Source organism: Corvus moneduloides, chromosome W (genome assembly GCF_009650955.1).
Source record: "Corvus moneduloides isolate bCorMon1 chromosome W, bCorMon1.pri, whole genome shotgun sequence".
NCBI classification, from domain to species: Eukaryota; Metazoa; Chordata; class Aves; order Passeriformes; family Corvidae; genus Corvus; species Corvus moneduloides.
Genome location: NC_045510.1, coordinates 11100695 through 11123888, shown reverse-complemented (window position 1 = coordinate 11123888; position 23194 = coordinate 11100695). Strand labels below are relative to the sequence as shown.

Here is a 23194-nt window from a genome sequence, read left to right as displayed (position 1 = left end):
GTGCTCCCCGAGCTCGCTCCGGAGCGCCCCCTGCAGCCGCGGGGGAACCATCGCACCTGCCCTGCTCACCGGGAGCCGCCAGCGCCCCTTCCGGCTGTGAGCGGAACTGCACCCGAGCGGAAAGAGCCTGACAGCCAAGAAGGCTGGGACTGGGGTTGTGATTGTTTGCTGTTACTGCCATAGTTATTGTTGTTTGTTTGACTGGTTATACACATATAGATATATAATAGTAAAGAACTGTTATTCCTATTTTCCACATCTTTGCCTAAAAGCCCCTTGATTTCAAAATTATAATAACTCGGAGGGAAGGTGGGTCGCATCTGCCGTTCCAAGGGGGGCTCCTGCCTTTCTTAGCAGACATCTGTCTTTCAAACCAAGACACCTTCCCAGTTCTGCCTCAGAAGGCTTCAAAATTATTATAATTTGCCTAAATATTTTGGATTTTCTAATTAGTGAATCAAAGAATATTGACAAAATACAAGCAAATGCTACATAACAAATTATTGAACCCCCCTTCCTAAACCAGGAGGAATACAGAAAAGCCTTCTACCAGCTCTCAAACTAATGTACTGTTGAATCTCATGCCATATGTCTTAAGAGAGTATTTTAAGTTTGCCTCACTTCTCCTACCCATTAAAGTCCAGAAGAAAAAGCTACCTGGGATAAGTTTGAAGGGAAATTAATTTCATTTTTAATCTCACCAATTAGAAAAAGCCACACTTTCTTGTTTGTGTCAAGATTAAATGACAACAGTGCTATAATCTGTCTCCTGGAAAATAGAGCATAGCCCTGATGTAAAGATATGTTTGCATGAGAACATTTTGTATAAAAATGTTTTATGTGTTAATCTTGCATCATAAAAACCAATTCTTCATACTGTATAGAATTATCCTGTGGAGTAAGAATATTACCTATGAAATTCTCCTAACTATATGTGAATGCAGCCAAGGAGAAAACACACATCCTCAACAAATCCCTTCACATTTATCCCAGGGTGCAGAGTTAATCAATGATACTACAAGAGCTGGGAAGCCTCTTAAAACTCAGCTGATTGACACATGTTAATACATGGACCTGTTGAGGATACCCCTCTATAGAACTTAAAAATGAAAACCCACTGTATAATTCTATAACTAATTTCAAAACATATTGAACCAACATCTAAGAGATACAATATTGTGATATCCCTCACACCCACTACACATTAAAAACCACTGATTTCTGGGATTCATGGGGTGAGGGCACTGACTAAAGAAAATTGAATTGATGATTACAATTGAATTTGCATTTTGACATTTCAAACTGTTGGACACTGTAAGATTACTTGTGCTATTGCTTCTACTGTTTCTATCCTTTCTCCTATTATCTCTCCTCATCACCTCTGTGGACAACCCATAAAGTGAAGAAGACCTCTAGGAAAGAGACATTTATTACAATGTTTGAGACACGGGGTGGCTGTCAGAGACTGAAAATAGTTCATGCCTCAAACATTGATATAAAGTTTTGCTCATTATAAAGAAGCTACAACCGAAGAAGCTTCCCTGAAGAGTGGGACTTTGAACTGAAAGTCAAACTGTTGATTAGTGTAGTGGTTTGGCCCAAAATACTCATTACTGCTTATCTTCTGTGAGATAAGAATTAGGAGAAATGCAAAGCAGGCACTAAACTTGAAAGAATATAAAGAAGTTTATTAACAGACCTAAAGAGGAAAAAAATATTATACCATACCTTCAGAACTCTCCTCCTCCCCCCACCTTCCTCCCTTCTCCCACTGACAATGTAAAAAGACAACCCTTCAGATGTTCAGTCTGTTTACCACTTCCATAATAACCTTGTTCAGTCCATTTAGAAAGAGAAGTCTCTTCTTGCTCGTGCTATGAAAACATTATCACAACGAGCCAGCCACCCACTTCCAAATATTGTTCAGTCCATTTAGGAAGAGGAGTCTCTCTGCCTGCATGTGAGTCCCTTCCCCCAACTTGCAGCTTTTCCCACAACTGCTTTCGAGGGTCCACTCTTGAAGTTTTTTGGGGTACAATTTTAAGGTTGAGCCGTTCAGAAACAAAAGTTCTCTTCACCCATCTCTGGGAGCATTTCATGTCTAAGAACAGAGGCCCTTCTCCTTCCCTGGGAGCAAAGGGTCTTCCTCATCTTCATCTTTAGGACTATCTCTGGGAGCATCTCTAGGAACTGAGGTTTTCTCCTTTCCCATTTGGAGCAAAAGTCCTCATCTGGTCCATCTCTCCCTGTCCAAACTTCTCATGAAATTACAGCTGCGTCAGCATCTGCCTATCTCAGCACAGGTGCTTTTGCTTACGAGTTGAACACTCCACCCCCCATATCTTCATGAAATTACAACGGGATACTCTGATATATCATAGCTTCACAACAGAATTTCAGCTTTAAGCATCTCCTCTTTCTCTTCCCTCAGGTTTTCAGCTCTTCACAGCAATAAAAGGGTTAATCTCACCTCGGCTTTGCAGCTGGAATGTGTCTTATCGCTGTTGGTCACCTGACCTCTGCCAGACAGCGCCGCCTTTGCGCCTTTGCTGAAATCTTGGCCGCAGCTCTGGCTGCCCACAGCCCTGCTGGGGGGGGGGGGTCATCCTGGAGCCGTGGCCCGGCCCACTGGCCCCTGCTCGGGCCCCGCAGCCACCTGTCACAGCACCGGAAACGAGAGAGAGCTTGGGGGGGGGGGGGGTTGTCTATTCTTAAGTGTGTATCACAGAGGCGGTCACAACTTTAAGTGGCTTAAAGAATTGTCCATATTCAAACTGGCCAGCTGATAGGTTCTATCAGGTCCCAGAGGAAGCTGTAAGCACCCGTTAGCAAGGAGCTTCCCTTCCGGGGCTATGCTTGCTAACCTATGACAATTAGATAAAGGGAAACCATTGTTTACTCATCTCAGGCTGAGGGAAAGGTATACATCCACAAAAGGCCAAAGCCACCAGCTGCAACTATCCCCGGCTGAGTTTGGGGTGGGGGAAGAGCACAGCTCACAGAAGCCAGGTTTACACAGACTCCCCCCAGCCGAGGGGGGGGGAAGGAGGAGGTTTTGGGTGCATGGTGCAACCTCTGGTGAGAGGCAATAAACACCCATCATCCGATTACACAAACTGTCCCAGCTGTGGAACCCCCAACCCCACAGGCCACATCCACGGGACTTTCACGTGAGAGGCTTTGCCTCACAGGACTGCACGTGATGCAACAGACCCAGAGTCAGTTGTAAGAGACTGCCCCCCCTCACCTCCAGGGGGACATGCCCGGACATGCCTACCTAGCCTGAGCATATATACCCATCGGGCTCTATGGTTTCTGAGGGGATCTTCACCACCAAGAGGACCAGCTGGAGAGGATCAACGAACATCATCGGGATCCACGGAGTGGTGATATTTTCCTTATTCTGTCCCTGTTACTCTTTCTGTCCCCTCCCCCCCATTTTCTACTTCTTTCTGGTTTACCAAAATATGAATATCGATCTTATATCGATATCCAACTGAGACGGACAAAAACTCTCTAACAGTTTAGAGTTAGAAAGTAATGCAGGGTTTGGTGCTCGAAGCACCAACTCTGGCATGCCCCAGGTCAGAGAGAGTCCAGCTGCGTTACTTCTGCCCGTCGCAGAAGCGACTTCGGGATCAGGAAAAGAGCTGCTTGCTGGGCTAGCTAGCTGGCTTCTTTTCAGAGGGAACACGGCAGGAGCTGATGATGTCAGCTCACATTAGCTCGGAGACAAAGGAAGAGAGAGGCTGTTGGGGTCTGGCTTCTAACAGGTTTATTGTTAGAAGTTTCCCAACCCAAACAGGCTAGAATCCGATTGGATTGTGATGGGATGGCTCGCCAGAGCTTTGTCCTCAGTTTTATAGGGAACTTGAAAACCCCGGTGAAAGGGGAAAACAACCAATGAGTTACAAGCCAGGGGAAGGATACAATGTAACAAGAACCACTGGGGGGGGGGGGGGGGGGGGGAAACCGAGAGGCGGGAGTTATAACAGAACCAATGAACAACCGAGTAACCGAAAATTTTCCCGAACCGGGGGAGGCGGCTTGTACCCGGGCACCGCCCAGGGGTGGTGCGGCTTAGGCTTCTGAGCCGCCCCCTGAGTCTGACTCTTCGGGGAACTCGATCCGGGGGGGCTGGGATTGATTGGCATCACGGAGCCCCAGCCCCGCAGGGGGTTGGGTCACCGCAAGAAGAAAATGTATGTTTTATTTGGCGCCAGGCACTGCGTGGGATAGCTCCCTAAGATGCAGGACCCCGATCCAAGCAAACACAAAGCTTTTTATTTACAAAAAATATGAATATCCAAAATATAAATGCATATTCATAACATTAACACCTCCCATTCTCTGCTTCGTATGGAAATGAGCTTAAATGTCATTAAGCATGCGTAGTGTGTGTTCCGAATTGAGTCGGTGGTCTTGAATTGGGACAGTGGTCTTAAAAAGATGAAGTATGCTCATCTTCCTCATTTTGACCTTTTCGCCTCTCTGAACTTTAACAATCCTAATTACTTTAGTGACCTCTAAGTTTCCTCTTGCGTGACTTTTGAACGGTTTACCACCAATGGTGGAAATTGGTAATTGTCCTTGTTCCCTACACCAACTTATCAAAGTTTCTATTCCTCGTTCTAAGCACAGCTAAGCAAACATACAAATGATAGATCATCGGTTATTTGGTAATCAGTTACTAACATCTTAAAAACCCATTTCAGGTCCAGCTCTCTTAACTCTAGCTGGGCCCAAATTCCTTCCTATTCTAACTAATTTCAACACAGCTAGCCTATAACTAAAATCTTTATGTTTCTTCTAAATCTATGTTTCATTTCTTTCTTTCTCTCGCTCTCTCTCTCTCATATTTACCATCAAATAAAACCCTTACTATTGTCACTGGCATATGGTCTCGTTTGCACCTTAATTGGGGCAGAGGCATTTCTAAGAACCTTAAAACTTGTGATAAATGAATGAATGATAAATGTTGTCTTTTGCATATATGATTTTAACATTTATAAGTGATGATGTATTATGTAGAAATAGTGTTAAGGTAAAATGTAGTTAAGTAGAAACGAGATTACTGTAAATTGTAACTTCGAAATAGTTGTAATATGTTAAGAAATGTATTAATAAACACATGGTAATAAATGTCTTTTGAGCTGAGAAACTACAGAGCCAGGAACCAAGATATCTTAGAGAAACAAAGAAGATAAACCGCATGCATCCCAGGAAGACTGTTACCTCATCAAAACTCACACCTCCCAAGGAAACTGTCAGCTACAAATTAGGCTGGAGACTGGGGAGGCACCAGAGAGAGGGTGCCTGTCTTCAGTTCTGAAGCTATCCAGAGGACCGAGGCAGCATCGTGCTGGTGGAAGGGGCAGAAATCTGAGGGGGGGAAAGTTGAGTGAAGTGTAAATTACTTTCTGGGCTTAATGAATATGTAACAGTTTAAGAGAGTACTTAAGTCCACAGTAAAATGAATGGAGCGCGCCTCTGGCAATATTGCCAAGCGCCCCAGTGCTATGATATGCCTTTTTTTTTACTAATAAATGTTCAATATTATATTGCCAAAAAATTAGCACTTGAATTCATTTTTTTCAAAACTGGATCATAACAACCTGTTACCAAACGAGTTATATTTCTTTAAAAAGGAGCCTAGGCAGCAGTGGGGGGAAATTGTTGAGAGGAGATTTAATCCATGAAATAGGTAACAGATGACGGGCAAGCTCTGCATGATGTCCATGTGATAGAAAAACAAAATAAAAGTTTAGGGCCTGACATGCTTCAGTGCGCTTAGATGTGGGAGAGAAATTTATTGTTGGGACCAGGACACCAAAAATGCAAAATTTACAAACCACACACATTATAGAAATCAGAGATGAAGAAGAAACAAAGACAATTACTGAGACTATCCCTATCTAGGAAAAAGATAATAAAAAGATTGAAAATGTGGACTAATTAGCATTAGAAGTGAGAAATCAGTAACAAATAGAAGATAGAATATTAATTGATGAAGAGAACTATGTAACTTGTAAGCCAATGTGTTAGATTTGCACAGCCTGGTTTTGCGTAGCAGGGGGGCCACAGAGGTGGCTTCTGTGAGAAGCTGCTAGAAGCTTCCACCATGTCTGGCAGAGCCAATCCCTGATGGCTCTGAAGATGGACATGCTGCTGGCCAAAGCTGAGCCAATTAGAGATTATGGTAACACCTCTGTGATAACATATTTAAGAAGAAAATCAAAATAAAGGTGGTGGCACAGTTTTAATTCTAGAAGCCAGAGAAGAGCAGGAGGTGAGAACATGTGAGGAGAACAACATGGAGACACCAAGGTCAGTGAAGAAGGAGGGGGAGGAGGTGCTCCAGGGGCCGGAGCCGAGATTTCTCTGCAGGCCATGGTGATGACCATGGTGAAGCAGCTGTGCCCCTGCAGCCCATGGGGATGCACGGGGGATGCAGAGATCCACCCGCAGCCTGTGGGGGAGGTGCTCATGCCGGAGCGGATGGATGCCTGGAGGAGGCTGTGATCCAGTGGGAGACCCAGTGGAGAGGGCCCCTGCTTCCAGGCTGGAGCAGCCTGTCCTTGGAGGACTGCACCCCGTGGAAGAGTGACCCAGGCTGCAGCAGTTTTGGAAGGACTCTTTGACTGTGGGAGTGACTCATGTTGCAGCAGTTTTGGGAGGACTTGCTCTTGAGATTAGAGCCACGTCAGAGAAATTAGTGGAGAACTGTCTCCCGTGGGAGGGACCCCACAGTCTCACAGGGGAAGGATTCCTCTCCCTGAGCAGTGGAAAAAAACCTTGTTTGACAAACTGACCAGAACCCCCATGCCCTGTCTCTCTGCACTGTCAGTGGGAAGGAGGGAGGAGTTGGGGGAAGAAAAGGTGTTTTTAAGGGCTTACTTTACTTCTTATTATCCTCCTCTGATTTTGTTAGTAATAAATTCACTTTGTACCTCAAAGTGGAGCCTGTTTTGCCCTTGGAGTGTTTTTCTCTCGGTCCTTATCTCAACTCATGAAGCCTTCATTAAATTTTTTTCTCCTCTGCCCAGCTGTGGAAGGGGAGGGTGAGTGAGCGTCTTTCGTGGGTGCCTGGCATTTGGCCAGTGTCAAATCACGATAGCCAATGAACACTACTTCCTTTGTTTGCTAAAATGTATAATCAAAAGTTTTGATAGCTGAGGTACATGTTTTGAGAAGCAATCCCCACGTACCTCAAGATTTGAATAAAGTAATGTTGACTTTCTAACCTAACAAATTAGTTGGAGAGTTTATGTCCTGGTTTTTGGTGACACACCTGCTCTGGAATAAGGTCCTCTAGGTGGTGCCTTCTAGCTCTGTGGCCTTGCAAGAATACTAACGTACAGAAAAGCACGCTATGAAAAGCCAGTGTCCACAAAGGAGACAGAGGAGTCCTGTATCTTTATTCAAATAAAGGGAGAGAGTCCACTGGGGCACAGGCCCGCGGGATTTTCTCTCTTGAGGTTTCGGAGGACGTAGCCTCCTTTTATCCTAAACTCCCAACTGCATGTTGCCCTCTTCCTTTCCACATTGGCTGAGGTACTAGGAAGGTACAGCCTTCCCAAATCGCCTATCATATACCCCCCCCCCCCCCTTGAACCTGTCATTTTCCCCCAAAGTTCAGAAACTCAGGCTTGTGCGGACCCATTTGTTTCAGGAGTCAAACTGTCTGGATACTGTAACAAACCTTCAGCTTGAAGTTGGTAGAGACATGAAGACCCATTTCAAAGACGTTAACACCCATACCCTCACCCATGGATTTGTTTGTAAAGACATTAGCACACATCTCTATCACTACTGTGGTGTCTAGTGGGTTTGCAGGCAAGAATGAGAAACCGACCCTATCTTTGCAATATGAGTCCACGGGTACAGGTGCGGTGTGACTGTAGGTGTGACACGGGATGATGGAAGGAGGGAGAAAGGGGACAGGCAGGAGGAGTGGTACGTGCAGCGTTACTCTAAGAATAGCCCTTCCTCGCTCCGGGGACTCAGCGAGGGGAACTACAAGTCCCAAGAGCCTTTGCAACATCCCGCGCATGAGGATTCGCGCCTCAAGTATGGTGGCGGCCTACGCGACATCGAGGGTGCTCTTCTGCGGGCGGGGGCGTAGCCATTGGCTGAACTACAACTTCTAGCAGCCCTTCACACATCTCGCGCGTGCGCACGGCCTTGGTTCGGCCGCACTGCCGTTGTCGCCGTAGGTGTGTGTGGAGGGGGGAAGGGAGTGAGCAAACGCGGCGGTGAGGAGGGGGGTAAGAGTTGAGAGTTCAACCGCCGTTGTCCCTGCTAGCTTGCACTCATGATTCCTATATGCCCGGTAGTTTCTTTCACCTATGGTAAGTAATGGCGCTCGATGTTTCTGTGTCCGTGAGCGTGGGGGGAGGGGGGGCGGCGGCGAGGGGGAGGAGATGCGGCCTGCGCGCGGGGCGGAGGAACGGTGGTCCTGAGGCGCCGTGTCTGACCTGGCGCTCGCGCGCACTTCTGTCTCTTGTCTGTCTGTCCCTTTCTCTCCCCGCCTCCTCCTGCCGGGCCTCCTGTCATGGCCCCGACCGCTGCCGCCTCTTGGTTATCTTCGCCACAGTGCCAAGCCGCCTGGGAGAAGATGCCAAAATGGCCACCGGCAACTACTTTGGATTCACCCATAGCGGGGCTGCTGCCCAGTATAGGTAACCACCGCGACCCCTCCCTGCCCTGCCCTGCCCTGCCCTGCCCCGCCCCGCCCCACCCCACCCCACCCCACCCCACCCCACCCCACCCCACCCCACCCCTCCCTCCTACCCTCTGTCCTTGCCCGGAGTCACTTCCCTCTTAGCCTCTGGTTTCATGTCCCTGACCGGGATCTTCCCGCCCCCTCGGGGTGAGTGCTCGGGACTGCTCCCATCCTCCGCCCCGTGTGGGGCCTGCTTCTGCAATCTGCTCCTCCGTGATAGTTGTGCTTGGGACCCATCTGCTTATCTGCCTCCCCCGCATGTATGTTTTCTTATGCTGGTAAAGACCTCCCTGTATCCTCAGTGGTGTGAGGGTGGGGAGGTGGAGCCGGACATCACGGAGAAGGCAGCATCAGGTCCCAAGGCCCTTAAATTAAAATGGCCACTTGCAGTCAACAACGCCAACAAGTTACTGTCTGCTGCCCCTGGACACTTCTTCAGTGAAGATGGGGCTTGCTCCCCAAGTCTTTGCTTCCCCCTATGTCAGTGTGGGAGGATGGAATCCTTTTTAACACGTATTAAAATTACACCAACCCAACCTATGGGAGACTGGATAGATAAGGGAAGAGTAAAAGCACCAGAAAATACAGGGGACTGTCCCATTCCACTGAAGCAATGTTATAATTAATGTATCAGAAAGTGGAGAAAGTACTTTTGGAGCCATGCACCTTTCAAAACGATTTCTTGCTTGGGTATCTTAAAGATCTTATAGTGGAGCTCAGGGACCTGTAACCATATATTTTGTATAGGTATGTTGCCTTAAATTTTTGTATCTTTGTACTCTTTGTGCATCCAAATTGTGTGTCAGACTGTTAAAAAGCAATTGGTAGCATCTATTATCTCACTCTTTCTGAAATCAAATTACTTAATTTGGCAAAACCCAGATACAATCACGAACATCATCACATTTTTGGCTTGTGTTGGAGTAGCATCTTGAAGTTCATATTCGACTCTATGTTATTTGTTTCATAAATTTATAATAAAGGCCTTCCTTGACTCCTATGTCTTGGTTAATGGGAAAATAGTAGGATAAAGCAAATATATGAAATATGAGGGATTATTGACAAATGAATGCAGATGTGTACTACTGTTATCTAGCTAATCAAAATTGCATACCTGACATAGTTTCCGGAATATACAGTTTTATGTGGGTCTTGGAATGACTCCCAAGGGATTCTTTTCTGGAAATGGATATAAAATAATTTTCATTTACTCCAATATATAGTAGTTAAAGGGGAGGATTAAACGTAGCTAATCTTTTTGTTCTTTTTTTTTGATTAGGTGCTCGCAGTATGTTTATGTTTTACTTGACAGTTATAGTGAAATTTGAAACTGGGTTGTCATGGGGTATGAAAGAGTTTTTAAATAATGTAGAGGATTTTATTTGTAAGTAAATAAACAATCTTTGAGTGAATAGTAAACTGATATCCATATATCTGCAATTTTGAAGTGGAGATTCATTTTTTTAAATTGTTATTCCTTTTATTGTGGAGCTAAGGTGGTCTGTAGACTTAAGAACCTGAACAACTAATTTGAAATTTCCTTAAAACCATATAATTGGAATAAAGTTCAAGTTCAAAACTGTTTTCATAGTTAATCCTAAATGTATTATTGAGAAAATGGAATGACCGATTGATTGAAACAAGCTTTTTCCTTTGCTATCAAAAGTGCACGATACTATTCCATTTACATATCAGTAAAAGACTGTATCCTATAAATAGTTTGTATATTTACCATGTCTGAAAGTGAAGAGACAAAACAATCAGTGTTAAAACAGTCCTTTCATAAGAATAAATTTAATATTTTGACCAGAAAACATAGGAGTCACTGTCTAAAAGGGAGTTTATATTAATGTAATGACATCATGATTTAATGAGAGAACCATTAGATTATGCAAATACCAATACAGAAAATTTCTCTGAATATTGCAATACCTTTGTGCTAGTAGTGATATTGGGCCTAGGGTTATAAACCTGCATGCAATGCAAAACTCTGTTACTTATTTAAGTAACTATTAATCCATCTATTTACAAGCCTGAAATAAATGTGAAATTTGATGATACTAGTCCTCTTTAGTTTGTATGTGTGTATGCACACTCTGTAGGCCACCTGAACTACTGACATGAACAACCTAATATTGGCTTGTTTTTCATGTGTAAAAAATATTAGCATTCTTGATTCACTGCTGGAGAAGAGGCATAATTATGCTTTTATTTTGAAGTTGGCTGACTGAAATGTGGGGATGCTGATGGAGAGATAGGGACACTGAGAAACATTTGGACAGAGAAGTGTGCAAATTTGATGGTCTCAATCTTGTGTTAAGATTTTGGTTTTAGTTAAGAAGATAAAGAACCTTTGAGCATCTGAGTTTCATCTTATTGATGTTCATACCATGTACCTACTCTAATGAGACAGGTCGCAGATGCAAGATTCTTGGGTAGTTAGGAGTGAATTGTTAACTTTGAATTGCTAAGTGTGGTGAACCTTTGCAGGTAAAGGCAATTAATTGTAGCAGATAGGGTCCAGAGCCAATCACAGTGCCTGTGAGTTTAGATAAGGATGCAGTCTTCTAGGTAGCCATATGGAAGTGAACTCTTGCAATTATAGCTAGTTTTGTATTCAAGTGCAGTGTATGATGTTACCGGATGTTTGAGACTGGTACAGAAGTGTTATGACCCGCCCTAGAAGGCAAGGGTAACCTAGGTTCTTGTTAATCCTTTGGGGTGGATTAGAGTGAAATGACACTGAATGATTGATGTTTGTAAATACATACATATAGGGTTTAATTTAGAACAATTTGGTTGCAATGGAAAGCAGATATGTAGCCATTTGGGTTATTATTATCTATAGTAATATAGCAATATGAAAGCATAAAAATATAATTTAAGAAAATGTATAAGGGAAAAGAAAGAAAGGATAAGAGTAAGGGAACATATCACCACCCATGGATCTGCAATGAGACTTGATGCAATTTTGATGTCCGTTGGTCGCAGTAGTGATCACTGTCTTGATCCATTGGGGGTGGGGAAAAAACCCTCAAAACACAAAGTCCAATGGGTTAAAATATGCTCACCTGGGTGGGAGCACCCAGGTACCTCCCCTGGGGGGGGGGGAGCTTTCACTCCTCTGGTGGAAGGCCTCAGAAATGAGTCTGGGAGCACTTTGGGGGTCTTCGATGGTTTATGACACCTTCTAAGACATGACATCTGCCTCTCACGTCAGCACAGTTGAGCCAGTTACACCCCATCAGACCTGGAGTCTTGTGGCCAGTTCTGGGCTCCCCAGTGCAAGAGAGACGTGGACATATTGGAGAGAGTCCAATGAAAGGCCACAAAGATGATGAAGGGGCTGGAGCCTCTTACCTATGAAGAAAGGCTGAGAGAAAGAGCTGGGACTGTGTAGCCTAGAGATAAGAAGGCTCAAGGGGGATCTTGTTAATGTATATAAATACCTAAAGGAAGAGTGCAAAGAGGACAGAGCCAGGCTCTTGTCAGTGGTGCCCAGTGACAGGACCAGAGGCAATGGGCACAAACCAAAACACAGGAGGTTCCCTCTGGACGTCAGAAAATGTTTTTTAAACTGTGAGGGTGACAGCATTGACACAGGTTGCCCAGTGAACTTCTGGAGTCTCTCTCCTTGAAGATGTTCAAATAGCAGTCTGGACATGGTCTTGGGCAACTGGCTCTTGGTGGCCCTGCTTGAACAGGATTGGACCCTCCAGAGGTCTCTTCCAACCTCAGCCATTCTTTGATTCTGTGATTTTGACAAGGAAAATGTTAGTAGTTGATAGTTTTCAGGCAGACATAGCATCTAAAGCTCAGTTCTTTTTGTCATGCGTTATCATTGTGAATATGGTTGTTATCTAGACTTGAATAACATCAATGTTTTGATAATGAGCTGTCAATGGTGTGCAACCGAGTAAAGAGAAGTAGATGGATGAATTCTGCAAGATTATGAGCCAGTGTGGCCCTTCACTCCCCAGAAAATCAGATTGACATGGAATTGAAGATTAGTGTGGAGAAAAATACACGGTCACAGCTTGCTGCAATCAGCCTTATCTAGGAGGTTTAATATAGCAGTATTTCATAATATATGGCACTTTTTCTGATACTTACACATCACAAACATCAGTATTTTCCATCACTAATGTCAGTAGAATTTAGTGTAGTTGTTATTCAAAGATTTGAGTCAAAGGTGTTTTAAAAAAGCCCAAACTTTTCTCATGCACTGTAGTACAATAATTCTATGTAAAGAATTAATTCTCTGGATCCTTGAGATTTTTTAGTTAAGACGTGGAAGATGAGAGCAAGCTAGGTATACATTGGGGTCTAAAACTTCTGAATAGAAGTGAGCTTATTTGGGAGGAGGAAGCAAAGAGCATGTCTTGCTGAAAATGTCAGGATAAATTAAACTCTCTAACACTATTTTTTTAGTATTAAGGAGTAGGCATTACTTTATTCCAGGCCAGGGTGCATAAGGGGATAGCTCCACCTAGGTGCACATAACTTTCAAAACTTTTTACTTATTTATACATTATTAGCAAATAAATTAATGTTCATTGGTTCTAAATTATATAATTCTCTTCATTAATTCGTATTCTATCTTCTATTGGTTATTGATTTCTTGCTTCTCATGCTCATTAGTCCACATTTTTCAGTCTTTTTATTATCTTTTTCCCAGACAGGGAGTCTCCAGCACATGTTGGATCGTCTTTGTTAGTCTCCTCTATCTTCTGGTTACTTCAACATGTCCTTGGAGGGCTATAAATTCTGGATTCCAGGTGTCCAGCTTTTAACTCCTTCAGGCTTTGTTCATTAAAGCTTATCAGGGTTAGTTTAGCAAAACTTAGTTTCAGTGATCTAATAATCAAACTCTAACAATAACAGTGTAAAAAAACCCAAAACAACTTAGCTACGTGCTGGCTAAAGTGGAAAATTACACTGCTTAAGAGTAATACACTGCTTATGATTATTTAAAGCAATTAATAAAAAAGTTAATTGAAACCATTAATTAGGAAAGTTATATAATTTCTAACACATGGGGAAATAGGGATATGCAAGTAGTAGTTTAGGGCAGGTAGGGAGAGATGAAAAACATTAGGTAAGGTGCTGGAAATGACCTGTTGTTGACTAAAACATACATCTACAGAACATGGAGAAGAACAATTGAGTGCAACATTGTAGACTGTACACTGGCTGTGACTGCGATAGTGAAAACACAGTGAAATAGAAATCCAAGATGGAAGATGAGTATTGAAGAATGTGTGTTGTTCCTAGAAAATAGAAATTAAAGTGAGCTTGGTGGGGAAGCACTCTTACTATTATGATCAGCTAAAGAAATAGGTGTGGTATAAATAAAATACATTCATTTTGAATGAAAATCTCTGGCAGAAGAGGTATTATTAAAGCAATGCAGCAGAGTAAGATTTGAAGCTGATGAGTCCTTTGCCTGTAACTTCTTAAGTCAAAGAATGATGTTTATTTTGATAGTAAGTTAAAACACTGTAAGAATTGTAATAAGTTACCTTGAACTGACTGTTCACAAACTGGGTTTGCTTTAAGTAAATGTTGGTTTAGAACTCATTTGCTTTTGAAACAATCTTTTATAAACTAAGGAAAAAAAATTTGACAGTGAGGGTGCTCAGACATTGGAACAGGTTGTCTAGAGCAGTCTTGGATTCTCCATTCTTGGAGATGATTGGAACCTGACTGGACACAAAGTCCTGGGAAAACTAATGTAACTTTGTTATTAGCTGTGCTTTGGGCACAGGGTTAAAACAGATGACCTCATAATCTTTGTTTCAGCCTAAATTATTCTGTCATTTTTAAGTTCTGTCTAGTTAGTAAAGCCAGTTGGACTACATATCTTTTCATATGAAGAGCACTAGAATTCTTTGAACTCAAAGATGCCATTAAGGATATTAGAATTTATTTGGGGGAAGAGAAGAATTGATCTACAAAGAAAATTCACTAAGGTACCAGGTCAATCAGTTAGCTTCTCTGTCTGCTTGTAATTTGGTTCAACTTTTTCCCCACTATGTTAGGGGATTAAGCTAAACTGAATTACTTTCTTTGTTGCAGTAAAGAGCACACATGTGGTTTGTTACCATAGCTCAGCTGACATACTGTATTTAATTGTTGCTCTAATAACTTTATCAAGTGCCTAAGTTTTTTGAGTCTTATTTATTAGACTAAGTTGAAATACTTGATGTGGTGCAATATGGAAAATTATTACTTAAATTAGAGATTAGTAAAAGAATTGTAGAGAAGGAGCTGGTAGAGGTGGCTAGTAGAATTAGAAGAGTGATTATCAAAGAGGAATAGTTGCAGTGGAGTACCCTAGGGATCGGTCTTGAGTCTTAGTATTTATTGTGCATCGTGATATTTGATGCAAGGGAAATATTGTCAATAACACAGGTAAACTTACAAGAAGCCGCTCTGAGGAAGCTAGATTGTTTGGAAAGGAAGTCTGGAGCAAAGTGAGTGGCACAGCTGAAACTTCATCTGAAATGATTCATACAGTTCTTGCCATCTGCAGTAATGAAAAAATAGATAATACTAGGATAGGTGCAACGAAAAATTGCAAGAAAAATTGGTGGAAGAGGGAGCTAGCAAAATAGTCTGGAGTGAGGTAAGTTCATCTTGGCAAATGTGATGAGGCACTAATCACCAAACAAGGATTAAAAACTCTTGTAAGTTAAATGAAGTTGACACAAAAATATTTTGATTATAAATTAATTACCTGAAAGTATCTGGTCATCTTTATGTTAAAAGGTTCTCGGTAAGACCATGGGGAAAAAAAGAAACATAAATTTAGAAAAGACGTTGATATGAATTTCTATAACATAGCATAACATAACTTTTAAAAATGAAGTAGCAGTCAATTCTAGAATATTTTTCTTGTGGTCTTGCAAACTTGGTCACTAGCTCTGCATGGTGTTGCAGAAGCAAGTGGAACAGATTTGCTAAAATAAACATGGTCATAGAATTATATTAGCCTTAGAAATCAAATTATTTGAGCTGTTAATTCTATACCATGATAAGGAAGTTTGGTACAAAAAGAGCACAGAAGAAATTAAACTGTCTGTTAGCAGAATCTTGTTAATAGTCCTGCTCATAATGATCACAATCTCTTCATAGTATTAAACACTGAAAACTGTCAGGCAGCTTTAATCATATATATTTTTTTTTTCTGAGAACAAAAGCATTTTCTTTGATAGACTGATACTGTTACCTCATAGTGTGTTGTGAACACTGTACTGTATTTTGTAATAGTAACTTAAGCACAGTTTCATGAAACTTGAGACAAATTAATGCTTCCTTGGCAGGTCCCTGTTCTTTCTCTCTCCCCCATTATTTTATTATTTTCCTCTGCTTCCATATGTATAACTTATGTGGGTTCTAGCACTCAGCAGACTGTTTTGTGAGCTACAATGTTTCTAACATTTCTACCACATTAGAAAATGAGCTCAGGGAAAAAATAATTTAAAAAAACCCTTATAGTTTTCTGCTAGATTTTTGAGTTAAATCAGTGTAATGAATAGCTTGACAAATAGCAGAACTAGCACTAGGGATGAAATAGGATGGCATAACCAGGTTTGGTATATGGGAGGAAGAAAGAATAAGAGTGGGGAGCAAGACTTTTCCTTGTTTGCAGTATTAGACTGTTGATATGCTCAAGTGCAGTCTGAGATAAAGTCTGTTGCCTGTTTTCCCAATGTATTTTTAGTAGATACATATGATAATATGAATTACCTCAGAACATAACAATATTTTACACTTCTGTACTGTTAGTTATGTAGATAATACAGCCTAATTTTATAGATTGTCATTCACTTTTACCATCATAAAATAGTCTTCCTGAATTTTCTGATGGAGTCTGATTTCTCACTTTAAACAGACAAAATAGATAAACTGTCTATATATATCAAGCAGTGGTGGGAGCTACACCAGAGTGATTCAGGTCTTTTCCTTCCACTGTCATGCTAAGAAGTTGAAAATGAAACAATTGTGAGTACAACTCACAACTGAATGAAATTTGGATGAAATGCAAGTGGTTTTTAAAGCAAACAGGGGCCTAAGATGGGAAGAAGTTGGAGTCCAGGTGTGTAAGTCCAATAATAATAACAACATTTTCTGTGTGTTTCTGCTGTAAGAATTAAAAAAATATATATTGAAGCTAATGGGTTCTGCTGTAATTAAAATTACAAAAACAGTTTTTCTTTAAAAAAAGTTATTAAACAAAAGGGAGTTATGGAAATGTCTTTTGCAAAAATAATAGTAACTAGTTAAAAGGTGCTTTGTTTCTGATAGCTATGTCAAAGAGAATATTGCAGTCTTTAGGAAAGAAATACTGTAACTCGTTCCTTTTGGTTTTGAGCATAACCATGCTGAAATTCCACTTTGACACTAAGTATGTTTGCTTCCAACAAGATTTCATTTTTCTATTTTTTTCTAAAAATTAGAGGATACTACCTCCTTGATAGACATGGAATTGTTTTTGAATAATCTTTTAATAGTGCTATGGAGATGTGAAACTCTGTAGAGACTCTTAAATATTGAAAATCAGTACAGGAAGTGTACTAAAAATTTCATAATAATTACTCAATCCCCTATTTCATATAATTGTTCCAGATAGTGATATTTTGCCCAGTTCACTTTATTTGTTTAAAAATAGCTATTATAGGATTTTAATAATAATGCAAAGTTATAAATCAATATAGGACAACAATATTAGTTTTAGTTCAAATAATTAAGTCTTAGAAACCATCATTTTTTATTTCCACTGTTAACATTTACTTACTCTTATTAAAAAGCCACATAGTAATGCTTTACCTGCACATTTAAGAGAAGCAAATTAGTCTCGGCATGTGCCTGGAAGATTGCCAGACCTCTGGTAGCAGTTGTCTTGCTTGATTTTTCTGCCTGTTCTTTTGATGCTTTATGTTGTGAGGCAGTGGACTTCTGTATGAGTGGGGCCAGCTTTTATAATTTTCAATTTTTGTGGGAAAAGTCCCACATCAGAAATATTTAAAGTGTCTCTTCCTTAAATTTAAGAGTTCTGAGCTATTTTTCACAGAAGTCTTTAAAATCTCATTACTTTAATATGATTTACTGAGAAATATCATGCAAGTGCATATCAGTAATGAGCTCTCACAGAAAAGCAGTATTTTTCTTAATTTGACAGGTATATCAGTTTTATTGAAGAACCACTAAAACACTTAAAAACTTATTGGTCATGAAAAGATAACTGTGTAAGACTTCTGTATTATTTTGAATGAAAGGCTTGGGTTCTTTTCAAGCAGTGGAACACAGCTACCACCACTCCTTGCTAAGAAGAAAGTCATTGCCTGCATGATATATTTGCATTCACAGAAACTTCAAAATGATACAGCCTTTTTAATGGGGTAGATAAGAGGTAATAAAAGTGTATGATAGCTGTTCCAGGTCTGTTTGTAGAACAGACAAGTACGAATCAAATCTGGGAGTTTGAAATGTTTAGGCATTAGATGAGTATGTTGGATTAATCTAATTATTTACTTAATGTCTTTTTCCAATGTAGCCAGCAGCCAGCTTCGGGCGTAGCTTATTCCCATCCAACTACAGTTGCCAGCTACACTGTCCACCAGGCACCAGTTGCTGCGCACACTGTCACTGCAGCCTATGCTCCAGCAGCAGCTACAGTTGCAGTAGCCAGGCCTGCTCCAGTAGCTGTTGCAGCTGCTGCAACAGCTGCTGCTTATGGAGGCTATCCTACAGCGCACACAGCTACAGATTATGGTTATACACAGAGGCAACAAGAAGCTCCACCACCACCACCTCCTGTCACTACGCAGAATTACCAGGTGTGTTTTTTAAACAAAAAACTTATGTAATTTTTAAATGATATGTTAAAAGGAGGAGGCCTGTTTGGATAAGAGAATGTGGTGATATATTTTTTCTTCCATGGATCACAGCTAAAACTGTGATAGAATGTGAAGTGACTGCAGTCCTGTATGGTGTGTATAGAGGATTATCAGCAGTAATACTGCTAAGATTTAGACATTCACACAATAAACAATGAATTGACATTTATCTCCAAATGATTTTGTGAACTACTGCTGAAATACTTGTCTTGGTTAGCCTAAATGTCCAAGTGGCATGCGGTAAAATGGGTCATGGAACTGATTTAGATGAAAAAACTGTTCCAATAAAAATTTTCAGTGGGAGATAGAAGTAGTTCCCTCCTCAGATTCCTGGTTGCGACAGGAGCTCTAGCACCAAATTTAAGAGAATAGAAGATTACTCTAGGAGAGGAACTGTCTTGGGTAGATTTTGGGTACCCTTTGTGAGACTGCTGCTTAACCTTGTGTGGCTACAGGCTTTTACAAAAGGAAACTTGTCTGTTTTCATCTCGCTCTGACCTTTACTGACACTTTTTTGCATTGAATCTAGCAGTTGTCAGCATTTGGGTGGGTCAGTTCAGGATAAGGATTCCACAGAAAGTTAACCAACTAAAAAAGGAACAGCATCTTTCTATGGGATTGACAGGCTTCTTCAGAATTTCCTTGGTTCTGCACAGTTGTGGTGCCAATGCAGGAGATGGATGTGGGATCATGTAGGGTGAGGAGAGATGTGATGGTACCTCAGACAACTTCCCATTCTTACACTGGCTTAAATGTCTTATGAAACAACATCCTGTCAGTGACTGGTATTCCTCTTCAGGAATAAAGAAACTAAGCAGTACAAATCAGTGCTGCACCAGTTTTGCAGTTGGAAGATTTCAGTATGTAGTGGTTATCTTGGGACATTTAAGATAAGTGTTTACTCCAAAGAGTGAGAAGTTGCAGTCTTTTCTGTCTGTCTAGATTGACACAATACAAGGGTATATATACATCAATAACCCTAGCCCACTGGTTTCAATCAGACAGCTTAGATGAAGAAAGATGAGCAGTTTTACATGGCCAGGTAGTTTCTTATTAGAAATGTGAGCTTTATTTGTATTTTTATCAGCTTTTTTGCTACATTAGCATTTGCTAGACAGTCTTCAGTAGATAATTCTAGGCTGGTGTTTTATGTGCAAGTTATCAAACTCTTATGGTGGGACTTATAATTAAAATGTGCATTTACTATGAGACAGAGGACATTAAATAGTATGTCCCTTGTAAAAATTCTTTTAGTCCTAACTTTATCAAGGCATTATCTAGACTCTAATTTGCATTTTTATTTGTTTAAAGCTACTATACTGTTGCTGTATATTATGAATTCCTTTGTATGGCTTTGTACTTTGTTACATATGGTAATGAACCAAAATGTAGGAGTCTTTCCAGTAGCATGTTTACACATAATTACAAGGTTGTTAAACTAGTCAGTTATTAGATGCATTCAGATAGAAAAGAGTCCCCTAAATTAAAGAAAAATACTGCAAGAAAGACATTGAGGCACTGGAGCGTGTCCAAAGAAGGGCAGTGAAGATGGTGAAGGGTCTGGAACATAAGTCTCCTGAGGAGTGGCTGAGGGAGCTAGGGTTGTATAGCCTGGAGAAGAAGAGGCTGAGGGGAGATCTTACTGCTCTGAAAAGAGGTTGTAGTGAGGTGGGTCTCAGTCTCATCTCACAGGTAACAAGTGACAGAACAAAAGGAAATGGCCTCAAGTTGCGCCAGGGGAGGTTTGGTTTAGATATTAGGGGAAAATTTCTTCACAGGAAGGGTTCTAAAGCATTGGAACAGGCTGCCCAGGGAAGTGGTGGAGTCACCATTACTGGAAATGTTCAAAAAATGTGTGGATATGGTTTAGTAGTGAACATGGTGGTGGTGCTAGGTTGACTGTTGGACCTGGTGATCTTAGAGGTCTTTTCTAACTGTAATGATTCTATGATTTCATTCACCAGCACCCCAAGTCCTTGGCAGGGCTGCTCTCAATTTCTTCATTCCCCACCCTGTATTGATACAAGATATTGCCTAGACCCAGGTGCAGCACCTTGCACTTAGTCTTGTTGAACCTCATGAGTTTCCCATGGGCCACATCTTGAGCTTGTCCAGGTCCCTCTGGATGGCATACCATCCTTCAGGAGTGTCAACTGTACTGCTCAGCTTGGTGTCATCTGCAAACTTGCTGAGGGTGCACTTGATTCTTTCATCTATGTCATTGATGAAGACACTGAATAGCACTTGGTCCCAATACAGACCCCTGAGGGACACCACTTGTCACCAATGTCCATTGGGACACTGAGCTGTTGACAGCTACACTCTGGATGCAACCATCCAAGCAATTCCTTATCCACTGAACAGTCCACCCATTGAATCCTCTCTCCAATTTAGAGAGAAGGATGTTGTGGGGGACCATGTCAAAGGCTTTACAGAAGTTTAAATAAATGACATCTGTAGCCCTTCCCTTGTCCACTGATGGAGTCACTCCATCATAGATGGCCACTAGGTTGGTCAGACAGGACTTGCCCTTGGTGAAGCTGTCCTGATTGTCCCAAATCACCTCCTTGTCCTCCATGTACCTTAGCAGAGCTTCTAGGAGGATCTGTTCCATGATCTTCCCAGGCACAGAGGTGATGCTGACAGGGCAGTAGTTCCCAGGGTCCTCCTTTCTACCCTTTTTAAAGATGGGTGCAATGTTTCCCTTTTTCCAGTCACCTGGGACTTCACCTGACTGCCATGACTTTTCAAATATGATAGAGTGGCTTGGCAACTACATCAACCAATTCCCTCAGGACTCTGATTCATCTCATCAGGTCCTATAGACTTATGTATGTTCAAGTTCCTCAGGTGGTCATGAACCTGATCTTCTCTTACAGTGGGAGGGACTTTGCTCTCCCAGTCTTGCAGTCCGTCCACTTGAGAAGTGTGGGAAGAGAGGTTGCCATTGAAGACTGAGTCAAAAAAGCTGTTGAGTACCTCAGCCTTTCCTTCGTTATTATTGAGATTTTGCCAGCCTTGTTTAGCAGGGCAGGTACACATTCTTTGACCTTCCTTTTCTGGCTGACATACCTGTAGAAGTCCTTCCTGTTATTCTTTGCCTCCTTTGTCAAGTTCGGCTCCAGCTGCACCTTGGCCTTCCACACATCATCCTGACGCAACCGGTGTCCCTATATGCTTTCCAGGACACCTGTCCCTGATTCCACTGCCTATGCATTTCCCTCTTGCCCTTTAGTTTGACTCAGCCATGCTGGTCTCTTGTCTTCCTTGCCTGACTTCTTGTGCCTGGGGATTGCAAGCTCTTTTGCTCAATGGAAGACTTCCTTAAAATCTGCCAGCTCTGTTCTGCTCCTTGTCCCTGAGGGCAGTTTCTCAGGGGGATCCTATTGACTAACTCCTTGAACAGCTGGAAGCTTATTTTCCTAAAATTCTGGGTCTTGACTCTGCCTCACCCATATTCTTCAGGACTGCAAACTCCATGAGTGCATGATCACTGCAGCCCAGGCTGCCTCCAATCTTGATGACCCCCATTAGCTCAGATTGGTGACCATCAGGTTCAGTAACACATCCCCTCTGGTAGTGCTGTCTATTACCTGGCTCAAGAAGTTATCCTCCATGCATTCCAGGAGTCTCCTGGATTGCCTACAGCTCCCTGTGCTACATTCCCAGCAGATGTTGAGGTGATTGAAGCCCCCCTGCAGGATGAGAACCTGTGAGTGTGATGTCTCCTGCAGCTGGAGCAAAAAGGCTTTGTTAATAGGCTTCTCTTGACTGAGCAGCCTGTAGTTAACACCAACCACAGGGTTCCCGTTTTTGGCTCGCTCTCTATTTCTCACTTATAAGCTTTTAACCTTCTCATGGCTGTTCTTCAGAGACAGCTCTTCATAATCTATCAATTTCTTGACAAAGGGGGCAACCCCTCCACCCCTCTTTTTTTCTCTGTCCCTTCTGAACAGCCTGTAGCCATCGATAACCACACTCCAGTCATGGGATTTGTCCCACCAAGTTTCAGTAATGGCAACAAGGTTGTAGCTTTGTAGCGGCACGGAGACTTCCAACTCCTCCTGTTTGTTGCCCATGCTGTGTGCATTGGTGTAAAGGCATCTCAGATGGGCTGTCAGCTGTGTCACCTTTTTTAGAGGAACACCCCTCCTTTGAGGTGTTTCCCTGGTGGCTTCTATTACCTCAGGATCTTCTGGCTCATCTCTAAGTCTTCAAGTGTGCTCCAGTGTGGCTAGCACATCTCAGAGCCACTGGCTGAGGGCCCTTGCTACCACTCCATCCCTCTAATCTTGATGTGTTGTCCCACAGCTTGTCAAGGACAAGCCTGATATTATCCCCCTTCCCTGTCATGTCTAGTTTAAAGCTCTATATCAATGAGCGCTGCCAGCTCCTGAGCAAAGACCCTCTTCCCTTTTTGAGAAGGGGGAATCCCACCTGATTCCAGCATGCCTGATGTCATGTAGGCCATCCCATTATACAAAAACCTAAAATTGTGGCAGTGACACCAGCCATGGAGCCATGTATTAGACTGGGCTCATCTGTTTCTTCCAATGTTTCTGCCCAC

At 42.0% G+C, this 23194-nt stretch overlaps 1 protein-coding gene and 1 non-coding gene across 2 annotated transcripts in view; both read left to right on the top strand.

Annotated features, from left to right (window-relative positions):
- The first annotated feature begins 8314 nt into the window (after positions 1 to 8314).
- LOC116437344 (zinc finger RNA-binding protein-like) overlaps positions 8315 to 23194 on the top strand; it is a 52787-nt gene continuing 37907 nt past the window's right edge. Inside the window, exons 1-3 of the mRNA XM_032095015.1 lie at positions 8315 to 8351; positions 8597 to 8681; positions 18285 to 18567. Of these exons, the coding sequence (XP_031950906.1) occupies positions 8315 to 8351; positions 8597 to 8681; positions 18285 to 18567 (405 nt within the window). The remainder of the gene's footprint in view (positions 8352 to 8596; positions 8682 to 18284; positions 18568 to 23194) is intronic.
- LOC116437474 lies at positions 15631 to 15767 on the top strand. The gene has a single exon (XR_004237321.1). It is a non-coding gene; the product is annotated as a small nucleolar RNA SNORA66 (small nucleolar RNA).